The sequence below is a fragment of the Leptosomus discolor genome, chromosome 6 (assembly GCF_034619465.1).
Source record: "Leptosomus discolor isolate bLepDis1 chromosome 6, bLepDis1.hap2, whole genome shotgun sequence".
Taxonomy (NCBI): Eukaryota; Metazoa; Chordata; class Aves; order Leptosomiformes; family Leptosomidae; genus Leptosomus; species Leptosomus discolor.
The window spans coordinates 33,696,695-33,712,863 of record NC_141396.1 but is presented as its reverse complement, the minus strand read 5'-3'; the positions used below and the strand labels follow the sequence as shown (position 1 = coordinate 33,712,863).

At 40.1% G+C, this 16,169-nt stretch overlaps 1 protein-coding gene across 4 annotated transcripts in view; it reads left to right on the top strand.

Moving 5' to 3' along the window:
• ANK3 (ankyrin 3) overlaps positions 1-16,169 on the top strand; it is a 204,023-nt gene that overhangs the window by 76,066 nt on the left and 111,788 nt on the right. For all 4 annotated transcript variants that reach the window (XM_086466594.1, XM_086466593.1, XM_086466592.1 and 1 more), the window contains 2 exons: positions 6,830-6,928; positions 14,575-14,673. In XM_086466594.1, the coding sequence (XP_086322720.1) occupies positions 6,830-6,928; positions 14,575-14,673 (198 nt within the window). The remainder of the gene's footprint in view (positions 1-6,829; positions 6,929-14,574; positions 14,674-16,169) is intronic.

Sequence of the window (16,169 nt, the reverse complement as noted above, 5' to 3'; positions counted from 1 at the left end):
CACTGTATTTCCCTCTTGCTTAACTGGGAGGCAATCACATATGGGCTAAAGCGGTGGAGGAAGAGAATAAAGGGTTAACTGCGTCGGTCTCCTTTCTTAGCCAGATTAACATGTAAGTGCAGTCGCTACCTGAGCTTTGAAAAATTGCAACAATTCCAGGCACCATTCTCTTAGCTGGCAGTGGCACCTGATATTAGAGAGGTACAGATAAATCCTAGTTATAAACTGAAAGAAGGCCAAAGATCTTTAAGTCAACCTATTTTAGCAATTTTTTTCAACAGGAAAAAGTAATTGCTGTTATTTTAAGAAAAATATTGTTCCTCGGACACTTGTGCCTTTGAATCAAACTGTATCTGGTGTGTTACCTAGAGTTTTAGTAATTTTGATATCTACTTCCCATCTTCTGGAACTACCAGCCTAGTGATTAGCATGGAGATGTGAAACCCACCAAATGGGTTCTTCTGTTGCAGGCTTTCCGTTCAGAAGGTCTGTTGCTGGCATACAGTGACCATATGAGTAGTGAAAACTGCTGTGCTCCCACCCTATAAATCAGACCCCTGCAGAACACCTGTGCTTTCCCATTCAGGCCTTGCTTGGGCATCCCAAAGAGCAAGGGAGGGAAGGCAGTTTTATCTGCTGCAGTTGCAGCCAGCTGTGATGAAGATGTGTGTTCAGACTGCCCTGCGCTAATTCAGCAATAAGAAAGTACAAATCAGTGTTTCCACAAGGCTGCTATGCAGACTGAGGAGGTGAGGGAGATGCTTTGAATAAACTATATTCTCTGGGAATCTTAGGAAAAAGTTATCTTTTGGGGTTCACAGAGTCTTCAGATAACATTCTTCTATCTGAGATTATCTCCCAAAGGAAAGATCTGTATAGCCCAGGTGAGGAAATGACTCTGAAGCTCTACCTGTCTCTGAGGAGCACAGTGGTTAGAAAGGAAGAAAGAAATTGTTCTCTGCAGCTTCCAGAGCAACATCTGTGACCCCCACACCCACTCCGTACTTGAGCAGGTCAGAATATTCAGGTAGCAAGGGAATCATCTACATGAAGATGACCTCTGCCCGTATCTTTCTTGCCAAAGCAAACAGGAGGTAGTCACTGTGCTACAAAACTGCATCCAACTCTGTGAACAGCCCTCCTGATACACAGGACTCCTTATTCTAGAGGAGATCTCAGCTCCACTGGGAGTGGGCTTTGCCTGCAGAAAGTTTGCTTACTGGAAGGTTGAGAAAGGATTTTTGAGAGGGTGGTGTGAGGACAACATGCATTAATGATGACCTGGAGGCTGAGGAACAGAACACCATTAGCCCATCAAAAAGAGCAGGCAACATGTAAGTGACAGTAACATAAGAGAAAAGCATATTTTTATTTCCCTAGTGGTAGTTTGCCATAACATCTCCTTGTTACACTCTTCCTTCTTTTCTTCCAGGATTAATTTTATACATCTCAGGTCTGAAGAAAGATAAGTATGTCAGTGTACAAGAACTAATTAGCACAATATAAGACTTATTAACATTAAGTAGAGGAGAAGAAAGTTGAAAAATTACACACTGTTGGAAGGTTTTCTGGAAAGCATCTGATTGTGTGTTTTTATCTATAATTTCTGAAAGTCTTAGTGATCCCAGTAACTGCTACTAGAATATAAGACTTTTCTCTGCACGGGTTCTGCTATGTTGCTCCAGTTCTGAATTGCAGAAAAATACAGAAGGAGAGAATACTGAGTGTTTTCATATACAGCGTGTTGATGTAGCTGCATAGTTGCGTATGACAGTCTTCCCATGCACAGCACAATCTTCCCATACCTCCAGGACCTGGTGATAGGGATGATATCCTTGCAGTGTTGTTGATGACAACTGCAGTGTATGGCAACAAACTCTATGCTTTTTCCTTAAGAATGCCTCATGATGGAGAGATTTTCCAGACTGTATAGGAAATTTCTGCTTTAGCAGTCTGGCTATTTTCTGCTTCTGTTTTATTCACACATTCTTTGTCAATATTAAATTCTTCCCAGAGTCTGCTCTCAGTCGAGAACTGAGGAGGACTGTCTTACTAAATTGCAAGTTAATCTGAACATTTTGATAAGAAACAGGTTTCTTTTTTTTTAAGTCAAAGATAAAGAAGTGAAGCCCACTGAGGGGCTGGGAGGAAAGCTCAGAGGTGCAGGTAAGTTCTCTCATCGGTAGCGAGGAGAAATATCAAGTGCCGATGATGCTGGCAATGAGTCTTCACAGTCCCTACATGATCTGCCAGTCAGTCAGCATTTAAAACAGTGCAGCATATGACTAGGAAAGGTTTACCCTTTTTTGCATGCTTTTTTAAAATGTACACTTCAGCATCCAATAGGGTACTCTAAGTGCAAACATTTATTTTTCTTATTTATTATTAGCATTCTTATGCTTGTGAACTCAGACTATCTGATGGGAGGAAGAGGCAATCCCATAGGACGGCATACCAGCATACCAGAAACTAGAGGGAATTCTTAATTTTCTGAGGGCATTAAAATAAAACTTGTAAGATGTACTGTGTTTGCACTCTGTCAATTTTACGTTTTTCCCTATTTTTTTCTGACTTCCTAACTATTCATGTTGCTAATTTGTAATAGTAAGGAGTAATTCTGGCTACTGTGGTGAACTATGATGGATAACGCCATCTGTCAGAGAGGAGCTGATCTCATTTCAGATGGGAAATGTTGGTGGCTTATTGCTCAGCAAAGGATAACTCCAAGTTTTTTGAATTTTCTTGTGAAGCTGTAGATAGAGAGCTGCAGCTGAAAGGGCTTAGTGTTTCCTCTGATCAGGCACAAGCAAAAGCCACTGAATGTAAAAGCAGGTCACTCTTCACCCATCGTATTTCTGGATCTTGCGAGACTCTGAAGGAAGGCACAGGCCCTGTGTGAGAGGATGATGGCTGCAGCAGGCAATGGATTGAGATAAAGGGAAAACAGCCATCCACAATGTTGTGAGGTATAGAAAAACATTGCATGCATCTAATCTGTCACTTTGAGCTATATACAGTTTCAGAGACTTCAAGTCATATACCCCAGGAAATCTGCCAAGGGGGAGAGGAGAGGCTATGTGCTAGTTCATAATCCTGTGAGCATTTATTGCATAGGTTTAGGTTGCTGTTCTCACAAGTTATGGGAATAGCATATTCCCTGTAGAATTTGTTAACTCTCAAGTTGAATGGCAAATTGCATCTTAGGGTCGAGGGGTCTACCTGAGACATTATCCAGCATTTGATATTTCAACAGCAAGGGCAAAGAAACACTCCAACAGACATTGTAGATCTAAACCACATCTTTTAATGGTAACTTTTTGAAGGCATTTCAGCTTTATTACTGCGGGAAAACGTCTTCAAAAGTTTCCTGATTTACTATTCTATCTTAAGAACAAAGCGAGAAATTTATAGAAGATCAAACAGATAAAAATAGACTGAAAAGACAGCAGATGCTGTTGATTTAGTGGAGAATTCAGAATCTTACATTTGGTGGCTATATTGTTTGCTGATACCACAGTTTTGGTGTTAATAACCTACACCCAAGCTGCACATATTATGAAGATTATTTTTATCTCTAGTTTCTTGTGATAAGTACAAACAACTCAATTTTCAGTTGCTTGCTTTATGTTTTGTCATCAGAAACATTAGTCATGATGTTGTATGAGGTTTATTCGCTTCTCAGTTCACGTACTTTATTGTCAGGTGAGACATGGGAAGGGGCCATATGCGTGATATATGTCTATATTCGTTAAGCCTTGGCACAGCACAGTATTGACCAAACACAAGTTGCGTGCCCTAAACTTCAGTGTGCAATTATTCAAGCATTCACATAATGCATCTCTTCGTCTGCATGGAATCAGGACTCTCAGCCAGCAGAATTATTACTCCATATTGTTTGCTGCCAGTAAAAGTTCAAATAGCTAAATGGTAAAATCAAATTCTGAATAGAGACCTGCCCCTTCTCTTCCTTCCCCTTCATTTTTCCACAGTTTTCTGAGCTGTTAGGGCTGAGAAAGGCTAAATATGCTTTTTCTTCTTTGTCTCTTAATTCTTTTTATGAACTGTCTGAATAAGTTAGTAGAGTACAATGAAAACTGCATCCTTCTTCCCAGAAAGTCAGTGCTGCTGTGTTCTTTTCCCAGGAAAGAGGAGCTGAGTTTGATCATCCATAAGGACAGATATTTCAGTGGACATATCGGGTTTCATTTGCTTGATTTCTTCTGCTCAATTCACTGTTTCAGGGTAGCTGTGTGTAGTTGGTTTTCCTAACAAACTGTGTCTAAAGTGATCACATCCTCTATCCATCCATCTTTTCCTTGTGTGAACTTGCTGCCTATTTTCAACCAATTGCAACTCAAGGTTGCAAGATCCTAAAGACATTAAATCTATATATTTTTCCTAAAGACAGATGATCAAATAGAGGAAAGATGGATTGCTAGCTCTCCAGCTTGCGGAAGTAAGCGCAGTCCTTATTTGGTCCTGGAGAATTTCCCCACATTTCCAGCCAGGGTGCTTGCACCTGTCAGAAGCTGAGAGAGAACTGCACTGTCCTGATAGTTTCAGTACTAACCAGAAATATGAAGGTCATTTGAACAGGACTCCTTTTTGTACATGAGAGTGGATATTTTTAATTTTTTCTCCCCTGTTGCACGCAAAAAGTGTGACCTAAACCTTAACTTTTAAGTGGAAGTCATCTCTTTTGGATTTGAGGTGTGTATCTGCCAGCAGTCATCTGTCTACTCTAGAATCAACTTTCCTTCATTTAAGGCAACATGAACTTTGAACAATTGGACTGGCAAATAATTAGATCTAAAGTGCACGTTCTTATGTGGTTATACCATCCCCTGTGCTGCACTAGATGGATTTAGCTTATTGTCAAGATGAATGAGAATCAGACTTCTAATACATGTTTGCCCTGCCTTTTGTAATGATGTCGCTTCTCCCTCCATTTCTTTATTGATGTATGATACAGTAAATTATTAGTACTAAATTATTTTGACATATTAACAGGGCACTAAGGTCTATTAGACTGAGTTAACCTCTTTGCCCATCAACGCCAGCAAGTGGAAAAAGGTGGTCCTTCAGTCTAAATTACCTGCAGTACTCTTTACTTGAAGACACAAAAGTTATTTCCTTTACTGTTTTTTCTCAGGAAAGTAGAATTCATCTCTCTCCCTCTGACCTTAGTAGGATCTTTCCTCCTAGGAAGAGAGGAAAAGCAGAAACTATCACCTCACAATTGGTTTTCTCCTCTCTTTTTCTGTCCTCTTTGTGGCTGATGCAGTAATGTACTGACCCCATATTATATCCAATGTCAACTCCCAGTCAAGTAGAATTAATTCTTTTTTTCAAGATCAACTCACAAATCACAAGTTAAACTATCATGCAGTTTCACATCCCTGGAAGCACTAGGCATAGCATACTTTTTGTTTAATGTGCTAAGCGTCTTTATGTTGTACTTGATTTTTTAAAGAAATTAGAAGCTCCCCTGGAATAGTTGTCGCTTTGATGCTCTAATGATCATTAATATTGGAGAAATAAGCTCTGTCATGTCATTTTGTTAAAATGTATTTTACCTCTGATAATATTAATTAGTACTTTCTAGTAGCTGTGAGTTAGCTCCATAGTGAAATTTTGTGTAAATGAAAATGCACCATACTGAATTAGGTACTCGGCATTATTATTAAGCTGTGAGTCAGCTTGTCACATCTGAGAGGGGATCTTTTCTCAGCTGGTTTTCTATCGCACCAATCACCTGCAATTTTGAGGAAGCCTTATTAAATGATCTGTTGGCCAGGTAAGGCACTTGTACTGCTTTCCAGCGGTTCAAGGCAATGAGTGCCTTTCTGATTCAGTCAGCCATAGGACACATGCTCACTAAAATTTACCGCTTTCTGTGTAGTCACAGAGAAGCTGGTTTTACCCAGCCATCTGTTTGCACTGCCCCTGAATACACAGAAACACATTCTTTAAAATTCTATTTGTCTTCATACAGTTGCTGCATGCTCTGTTTAAATCCTTTTATTTTTACTTGGCTCCATATGATCAAATATATACAGGATGTGGCCTTCATACACCACAAGATAAAGGATTCATCAGAGCATGAAGAAAGGTCCTAGCTACATCTTGTTAAAGAAGTGCGCTTGCGTGCGCACGCGTTGGTTATGTAACTGTCCTCGATGTGCAGCATCGCTGTGTGCTGCTGGCCTGCCAGGCACTGCTTAGGGAAGCATGTACACATATTTACAGTCTCACTTGGAGTACAGTATTACATCGATTAGAGGAACAAATTCGATAGACAAAAATCAGTGATGTAACTGAAACGAAGGTGCTTACGAGGCTTTCAGAGTTTACTGATAATGTTCAGAAATAAATAGCATTGGCACCTTCTTGCTTTTGAATTAGACCTACAGATGTAATGGTTTTATTTATTTTCCATGGCTCCTGTAAGGCAAATGAAGTTGTGAAGTATGAATCCTTATCATTACATGCTCAGAAACAACCATAGCTGAGTTAAATTGCTAGAATTTAGTCAGTAAAATTGCATAAATTTAACTCTTACACTAAAGCTGAGAACTGAGGCACAGTTATGTCTTATAACTCCAACCACAACTTGATTATTTGTCTTCATAATATATGTGTTGAAGTATCAGTCCAGTGATTCACATGTGTGGATAAACACATCTTCCCTTTGCTTTCATGCTCCCAGGGAAACAAAACGGTGTTACGCTTTAGCAAATTTGGCATAATACACTCTGTGAGCAAACTGATCATGGAATTCATGAAAGATATATATGGATATTTACTTTCATGTTTTTTTCTTCCACAGAATGATATCACACCATTACATGTTGCATCAAAGAGGGGAAATGCAAATATGGTCAAACTCCTACTTGATCGAGGAGCTAAAATTGATGCCAAAACAAGGGTAAGCTTAAGTGTAAATGCTGTGAGTGACTGTAGAATTCTTGCCTCTGACCTGTTAGTTGCTGTACAGCTTAAATCATTCATCTTCCTGGCAGGCTACCAAAGCTGCACTGCATTTCTTTTTTATAAAATAGTTGCAGTAGGATGCTAACAATTTACATCTCTTAAAGCAGAGTGTGAAACACCACGTATGGCAAAGCTCAAAACCAACAATTTTCTGTGTTCTCTGTAGAGCATGTAATTAGGAGCTGCTTCCAGCTCCTTGGGGCTAGAGGCGAACATACAGGAAAATGCTAAAAGACAAGAATTCAATTCAGATATTTCAGAATTTGAATGCTAAAAGAGTGACTTTGAACTGCAATGTATGTTTGCCTTTCATTATCCGCAGGGCACTGTCACAGAGCACGATGTTGCTGATGAGTCTCACACGGCTCAGCCTCTGTCTGACTGGGTGCTTACCTGCTGGCTTGGATTTGTCAGCAAATGGGCCAGGTGTAGTGACAGTTTCCATCAGGTTGACACTTAACTCTATCCATTGAGTGACTTAGAAGCTCAATGCATATGGTTGTATCTAATTGCTGTAGTTAAAACCCATTCAAACCAGTTTAGGGATATTTTATTTACTTACACAGTGGTTAAAAAGAGAAGGAAAAAGTTCAAATGTTTGGAAGTAAAACTAGATCTAGTGGTGCTATGGGCTGTCATGGCAGTCTTTGCAACACACTCCTGCATGTGTGAGGTAACCTTCAGGAGCTGTAACTTTTTTGACAAATGAAATTTTCTGGAAATATTAGCTTATCACCTATAAATCTTCTATTTTTAATTATTCTGTATAATTTCCATCTGAATCATTCTAAACAAAATAAAGGTATAACCTAAGAATATATTTTTGTACAGTTATTACTGTATCCACAGGTTTTCCAGTGTTTCAGCAGTCTCTTTGAGATTTCCTGCAGTGCTTGTTGAGGCACATCCGTATTTTTTATTTCTGTGGCAAATTCAGAAACTGGATCAATTTATTTCATCATCTTCTCGCTCTCTCCACGTGTTTTTCTTTGCTTCTTCTTCTGTTTTACCTTTAGAAGTCACTCATGATTTCTTTGTAAAATGTTTCTGTTTTTTCTAATTGGGGAATATGGAAGAGACGACTTTTCATTGATAACATGAACAGTGGGTATCATTTCTGGAGTAAAATACCAGCCTTCTACATGCTACATGGGGGCTGCCGTGTGGTGGGGAGGGCCACGTTTTGGTGGCGTGATGGACGTGGATTTGATCAGAGCAGGGAGAAAGGGATGTGGCAACTGACTATTTGCTTCCGTTCTGCAAGCATTTATATGACCCACTGCAGGCAAAACGTTGGGGACCATTGCTTTAAATAGCTGGAGTCCAGCTCGTTCATTTCTCTTAGTTATGAAAATTCATGATCTGCTTCATTTTCTGTATCACAGGCTCCAGGTCAGACACTAGGATAATTTATGTAACTAAAAATACAGGCTGGGACAGAAACAGGATCCAGGAAGAGGGCAGAAGCATTAACAGCTCCTGAGTCTGGCCGAGCTTCCCAGTGAGGCCAAAGGCAATGGATGAATGTGTTTCACGAAGTGGTGGTTTGCTTTTTCTGGCTTCCCCCAGAGACCACCTGTTTCCCCAAACACCCATCCTCTCTATAAATCAGAAGGGATTTGCATAACTTCTCTTGCTTGTGCTGTACATTTGTCACTCATTGTTGCACTTCTCTGGCATTACCAGAGGCATCATTTTCTGGCAGTTAGTGACTAAGTGGAAGTTTTGCTCCCAGCGGCACTGACTCATCCTGGCAAGGGTTTGCCAGCCTGTGGTCTAGGCAGCATATGCCTCTGCCGGGGAGACTCGCTGAACCGAACAGACAGCTGCATGATTGAGAAAAGGGAAGAGCATTGCTGGAGTAGGTCAGGAAGGATTTACAAATCAATAGAAGAAGCAATAGAAGGATGAAAGTAATGTGGTGCTAGATGAAAAAAAGGCATCGTTTCAGGAGTGTCTGCCTAGTTCTCATATTTAATAGAAAAGATTGATTGCTGTGAGCTGCTAAATCTCTCTTGTTATTCCTACCTGACCCAATGTTGTTTTCCAAGGCAGAACAACTGACATATGTCAGCTTTGCAGTCACTTAATTTTTTTTAAGGACTGTCCTTTTTTTAATATCTCAGACATAGAATGGCCTTATGAAAATACAGAGTGACAAAAGCTTCCATCATATCCTTTTGTAACAGCATAACCACTACTGAATGTATTGAAAGGCAAAGAGCAGCCAAGGCTGTCTTTCGTGATCCGTATATCAAGTCATGCCTATCAGCTGGATGCCCAGTCAGAGCCCAGCCTTGTGGTATTCTGTGAGGGGCAGGTGTGGGTGCTGAATGCACAAACAACTTGATAAACAGATGGGATTTGCATGTGAAAATAAGTGAGGCTTCTGTTACCAGATTTATAAATGAGACACCTCTTTTCTTTTCTTTTCTTTTTTTTCTTTGGTAAGAGGTTTTAAAGAAACGAGCAGAATTTTTGCGAATAAAATGATAAGCAGAATATTCTTGTTTGGTTAAAATAGCTTGTCTTGGACACCATGATATTGTTTAATGCAAATGTTGGTTATGGAACACAAAATACCTGCTTAAATGTGAATAGCAAAGGTTCTGTACCCACATGAAAGAACAAAAAATCGTGAAAATTGCTTGTTTCTTTTGCTCAGAGGCAGAAATTCCTAGGCCTTTGTTTCTCCTATGTCAGGTCTGTAATTCATCTTTAAATGAGTATGCAGAAGATATTGGTTCGTGTTGTTGACCATATACTACCAGAGCCAGGATTTGCTACTCTGACTCTTAGATGGGACAGATTTAGCTATTGAAATGTTGGTTTTGTGATCTGTTCCTGCAATCCATTCTGTGTGTGGGGTACTAGAAATAAGTTCCACGTAATGTCTGTTTTTATTTTTCACGAACATATGCATTTTATAGACAAATACACATAAAGCCTTTCCTGAGTATTAAATAAGTTGGGGTAATGATTTCTTTTCCTTAGTCATTTCCGTGAACATTTGCATTTGCTGCTGGCAGATGGTCCTGGAAACTGCAGTGCTGAACTACTGCACAAAAGGTTAATGTGAAGGGCTAAATCCTTATCCCGTTTAAATTGTTGTAAAACTTGTCCATGGGCTCCCAATTTTTCTATATTGGTTAGGGCTAGGATTGGATGAGCACCATAAATACTGTTGCACACCTGCAAACTGTAGTTAGGAGTTCAGAGAATGTGTGAGCATATGAGATTATTTCCAAAAATGATTTTACAACTATTTTGAGTCTCAGCCAACTTTTTTTTTTTTTTTAGTTCCTGCTTATGTTGCATTGTTTATTTTAACCAGCTGTTTATCTTCTCTCTGTCCTTTTTTTGTGAGAGATGTCTAGCAGCTGGTACTTGGGGCTTTGTACTGGATTGTTAAGTGTACTCCTCAAGAGCTATGTGCTGCTTTTGTCTGTCAAGGGCAGCTTTTGCTGTTTGGGTTTTTAACTACCATTCTAAGCAAAGACCTATTAATGCCTCATGTAACATGTTTACTGAATGTTGCCCTAATTATTTTTTCCGTCTTCCAGAAAAGACTTTAAAAACTAAGGTTTAATTAGAAGTTGATTAAATTAGCTTGATTTGCTTTGGCTGTCTAATACTGAATATGCCACAGTGAATTTGTTTCTGAAGCAGGCAGCAAGCAAGTTTTAGCCTGGATTAACAATAATTGTTTATAATCTTCATTCTACAGATTTTGCAGCTGAATAACAGGCCAGCACTCATATCTGCATGAAAACATGTGGGTTGTGCTCTTTTAAGATGCATCAGATCATACATAAGCTGCGCCAGAAAAGCCACATGTATTACGATATAAAATGACTACAAGAATAACACTGACTTGGCACTCTTAAGTGCATTTTGCACATGTAGGAAGAGCAAGCCTTATTTGTTACCCTATTGTACAGAAGGAGCAGTTTGTAATAGTGCCAATGAAGTGAAGAATTCAGGAGACAGAGCATGGAGGGACCATGAGATACAGAGCCCTGCTAGGCTGAAACACTCACTGAGCAGTGATGGGGATGATAAACCCTGGAGGCAGCAGTAATTGCTCCCCTGGGGAAGCACGCCTTCTACCTCTCAGGGGAGTGGAATGCCTGTCCCACTCCTGCCAAGGCCATGGGCAGGCTCTGGGATTTGGCTCAAAGTCTGACAAGCTTTTGCTGAGTATTTGTGTCACAGTAAAGTTTTTACTGAGTGTCGTGCTTTAATTCATCACTCATACACTGGGTTAGAAGCTGATGCTCTGAAGTGACAGTTGTGGTACTGAGGCAGCCATGGCTTTGGGGTACAGCCCAAAGGATCACATTATGCAAGGGAAATCAGCTACACAGGTATCCGAGTCCGAACAGGGACCAGAAACAATGCTCAGATCTCATTTATTGTGGGGTAGGGGTGGGGGGTGTTTGAAATAGAAGCTAAAGAAAGAGCAGCAGCCCCAGAGATGGGTGTGCAATGCTTATTGGAAGTTGTGCCTAAGCAGAACTCCTCCTATTGTCCTCCTGGCTTTGCTGGAGCTGCTCTCAGCCTCTCTGGAGGGATGGATAATACAGATGATATGATTTATCATGTCAGCGCTTACTTAGAGAGTCCTTAATCTGCAGATTATTGTCATAATCGTTTGTAATGGTTTCTCTGAGCCATTGCAGACTATCACATTAAGGCAGGTTTGCTTCCTAGTACATGCAATGTATTTTACGCTTCACATAGTATAGTCTGTATGAACAATAAATAAGCAACTAGAAAATCTCCTGACAAAATCAGTGAAGTCTTGCTGAGTTCAGAGCAGTCTCTTTTCATCTCAGATTCTCTTTTTTTTAAACAAAACCTTTCTGTGATCTGTGTTTTAGATTGCCTCTGTGCATTTCTTTACATGCTTTTAGTGCTATATAGCAATTAACCAAGCCAGGTGAATAGATGGTGTCTTTTCAGAACACACACAAAAAAATCTCTGCAGCTAAATGAGCTGTCTTCAAGTGTGTTTGCTTTTTACAGTGGGAGACCTGACATCATCTTGACAATAGCAATAGATCAGCTGTGCCAAGCACCTACATTGCATTGTAATATCATGTCATGCCATGTGATGCACCTAGTTGTAGTGACTGCTGTGTAGACTAGAACGAGTCCTAGCTGGCCGAGCATGACTACCTGCCACCTCCTGTGCCTCAGGAAGGCTGTAGGCACAAGCGGGGGGGGGGGCAGGCACGGAGAGAGGGTTGGGGCACTGTGCTCCAGGGAGCACTGAAGCAGTTTTTAAGGATCTAGTCTAGTGCATGAAGATGATCAAATGTGTCATTCTCTATGAGCTTGGTATGTACTACGCATGGTACATTGGTGAAATGAGTTGCGGGGGCATAAAATCTGGAAAATGTTTCTTAACTTGCAGTTTTGTGCCTGATCTCCGCAAGTACCTTTCTTTGATGTGACTGGAGAATATGATGACTACAGGAAGTAAAAACAATGAACAATCTAATGTACATGATCTTCAGCTCTTGCCTACAGGTCTCCAGTTACCTAACCTGGCTGGTTTTTATTTTTTTTTCCCATGCTTTTTTTTTTTTTTTTTTTTTTTTTTGTTGGGGCGATATTTTATGGTAGTTGTTTGTGTTCTGCTCAGTACTTGGTATGCCCTTGCCTGTGGAAACTACTGGTATGGCAAATACGAGTTATCTTTTTTAAACTCTTGTGAAGCTACAGCAAAACATTTGCAACTCAGCTGATAAAGGTACCATTCCTGTGTTTTGGTATCTTTTCTCTTTGCTTTTACTTACATGTTTTGAGGAATACTTCTTTATTTTGTGTAGTATCATTTTAACAAGATGCCCTTCCCTATACTTCATGGGCTGAAATAACAGAAAGAAGCAGAAATGACAATACCATCAGCTCCAGAGATGCCAGTAAGAACATAGTGGGCCAAACTGCGTTCATCTTGCATGAACAAATGACTCCCTGAGTCCTGATCAAGTTAAGTCTGAACCAAAATCTTTTCTTCATCTACATCAAAGACATATGCCTTACTTTAAGCGGAAGAGCATGCACAAGAAGAACCACACAAATTTTAAATGAGACTAGTAGAAAAAGTTACCCACAACAACTTCTGTCTGCTATCTTTCATAGACTTATTAGGAGAGGGCAAGAAAGTAGAAGCAGGAGAGTGTAAGGCACTCTGAATGGCTACCCCCCTTCCCCCAGCTGCCCTCTACACTTTACAGGCCTTAAGCTGATGTTCTAGTAGAGTGTATCAAGAAAGAATATTGTAATTATGCATGGAAAATGTGTCTAAGGTGGTATCTTAATAGTACTTGCTACCACACAGAGACAGAGAGGGAGTGCATGTGCATGAATTAGCGAGCACTGGATGTGAGAGATGCAATTTTAGATAATCCTTTTTATAAAAATGATGTGACACACATATTTTAGGCAATACACATAGGTGTTTTCAAGAGTGCCAGAAGACACTGGAAAAAGGCCCCTTCCTATATGACTTGTATTTCAAAGCTAATAAATTTTTATCTTCCTTCTTTATCAGTTTCAACCTTTCTTATATAAAGGCTCCTCTTTTGACATATTTAGTGAAAATACATTATTGTTTCTGTGTGACGATATCTCCTGCGTGCTTGTTTTGCTTGTAAAAATCAAATGTTTGCTCTTACTAATTCAGAAAACACTATTTTTTCTTCCTTATTTTTCTTGAATCTATGATATTACTATTTGTAACAAGCACTGTGTCATACAGCATTGAAAAACTCCATGTGACTTTACTCACAGTTACTCAAGGGGTGTGTGCTATTTTTCATGATAGCACTCATATACAGCGGGTTACTTGAGCATTGTAAACAGGGTACAGGTCAAAGAATAATCAAATCAGTTTGGAATAACTCTGTTAATGTTAAAAAGTCTTCCTCTTATTTAAGGAACATATTTCTAATATGAAGATAACTATTACTAAGCAAACTATTCTAAAAGAAGTATTGACAGTGTGCCTTGACTCCAGACCAGTCATTCAGCTGGAAGTCACACAAGTATGGTCTACATGACAAGAGACAGAAGATAATCCACATATTTTTATCACCTGGGATTAAAATGGTTTTCTCACCTACTACACACCTGTCAAAATCACTGTAATAAAAAAAAGTCTAAGTAGGAAAGATTTCTTTTTTCTCTCAGACAAAAGGACTATCCATTGACTTTGATGCATACTGACAAATGAAAGACCCAGTTTTCTCAAAGGCATGCAGACAGGAAGTACCTGAAGTGCAATCTCATCTTTTTCTTGTATGTGCATTTACCACTTTACTGCATGTACAGTGAGGGCCTGGAAGTAGCCCACTGCATGAGTACCAATTTGGTATGACTATTTACATGTTTAGAAAATCAGAGCCAAAATGTACTCCGTCCATTTGAATAAACAGGTTCAGCTGTTCTGAGGTGTAAGAGCAGCATCCTGCAGGAATTAATTAGTTTCTTAGGACATCATAAGTCTTCATAAAAGTGCACAAGATTTTACTGTCTCTGAAACTAATTGATTGTAATGGTTGTGGTCCACAGGATGGGTTGACCCCCCTCCACTGTGGAGCAAGAAGTGGCCATGAACAGGTTGTAGAAATGCTGCTGGATCGTGGCGCCCCTATTCTTTCCAAAACCAAGGTAAGTGGTACTGTTTCCTGCTGGGATAATCCTTGTACTTTTTTTTTTGTTTTAAATGTAGTTCTGCATGTCTGATATATTTAAGGGTTTGACAATAACTTTCCTATTTCATAGCTATTTAAAGTAACTGTGTGGGAAATCTCCAAAGTGAATGCCGTATGTAGTGCATGTCTGCATATGTAAAATGTGTTAAATTGAGATACACACGAAAAGGTTTCTGTGCCAACCGAAAAGGCATGTATGGTAACCCTATCCCTCAGAATTTCAGTAGCTGAAAATCTCTGTATCCTGGAATAAATATACGGTGATTACAATATATCTTCACCTTGCCCCAAATTACCCTAAGGCTAGAGGAGAGATAAGAGGTAAAAATAGAGCAATGTCTCTTTGCAGAGAGAGCTTGTATTTCCTTAGGACTTAGCCTGATTACCAGTTTCTCCACTTTCTATCTCTCTACAGTTTATCATGCAAAATTCTTCACAGGAATTTCAAATCACCTGCGCCAGGGTGTGCAGATTGCTTTAGACACAAAGCTGGAATTAAAGCATGTGCTTGCCAGAACTCTTCTGGTGGTGGTCTCTGCTGTGCTGTTGTTGCTGAATTTAAATCTCATTGCAGCAGCCTGCTTTGTAGCACCACTACAATCCATGACTTTCCCATTCAGGGTTGACATTTGGGTTGTGCAGTGTGTTGAGGTTCTTTCCCAAGAAAACCTTACACTACATTTTTTCTCTCAGTCTCTAAGGAATATATTTCCAACAACATTTCTTGTTTCCTTCTATTGTTTCCTTTCTCTCTTCTGTCATCCTGTCCTATTCTGTCTCAGTGCCCTTCTTTATTCCGTGTTTCTTCTCCCTCTCCTCCCCGCCACCCCCCCCCCCCCCCCTCCCCCGCCCCCCCTTACTGGAATATATTTAGCATTTGTTTGAGGAGGTTGGCACCAGCTTTCCTCTGGTCAGTGAGTCAGTGCAACTGCTGTCATGGGTAATCTGACAGGCAGGTTCCACCCATCCTTTGCATGTGGAGTTTCTGTGGACTCCAACAGCCCTGCAAACTTCACAAGCAGAGGGAGACAGCAAAGGCCTGTCTAGGAGCCCCTTGGGACACATCTCCACACTGCTGCCGCTCTCAGATCCTAGAGCTCATACTCCAGGGAGTAAGCATTTTCCACACTGTCTGGTAGCTCAATTAATTACTTAAAGGAAAAAAGCATAAACCCCATTGCTTTGGTTTCCACCATCGTAAATGAGAACCTCTCCAAAGGAACTACGTTTCTTTGTTACAGCGCGGATTTTGTATTGTCAGGTGTTACCCCTAGACTTAACCTGCTGTTCAAGACCTGTGAGTTTTGAATTTGTTACTCTTCCTAAAGAGATTCACACAGCCTGGCCCAGAGTTCACTAATCAAAATCAGGCATGGGATAGCGGGTTTGAAATAACCCAAGCCTGAAAGACACACTTTGGACATTGACCTGCAGAGGCTTCTATAAACACCT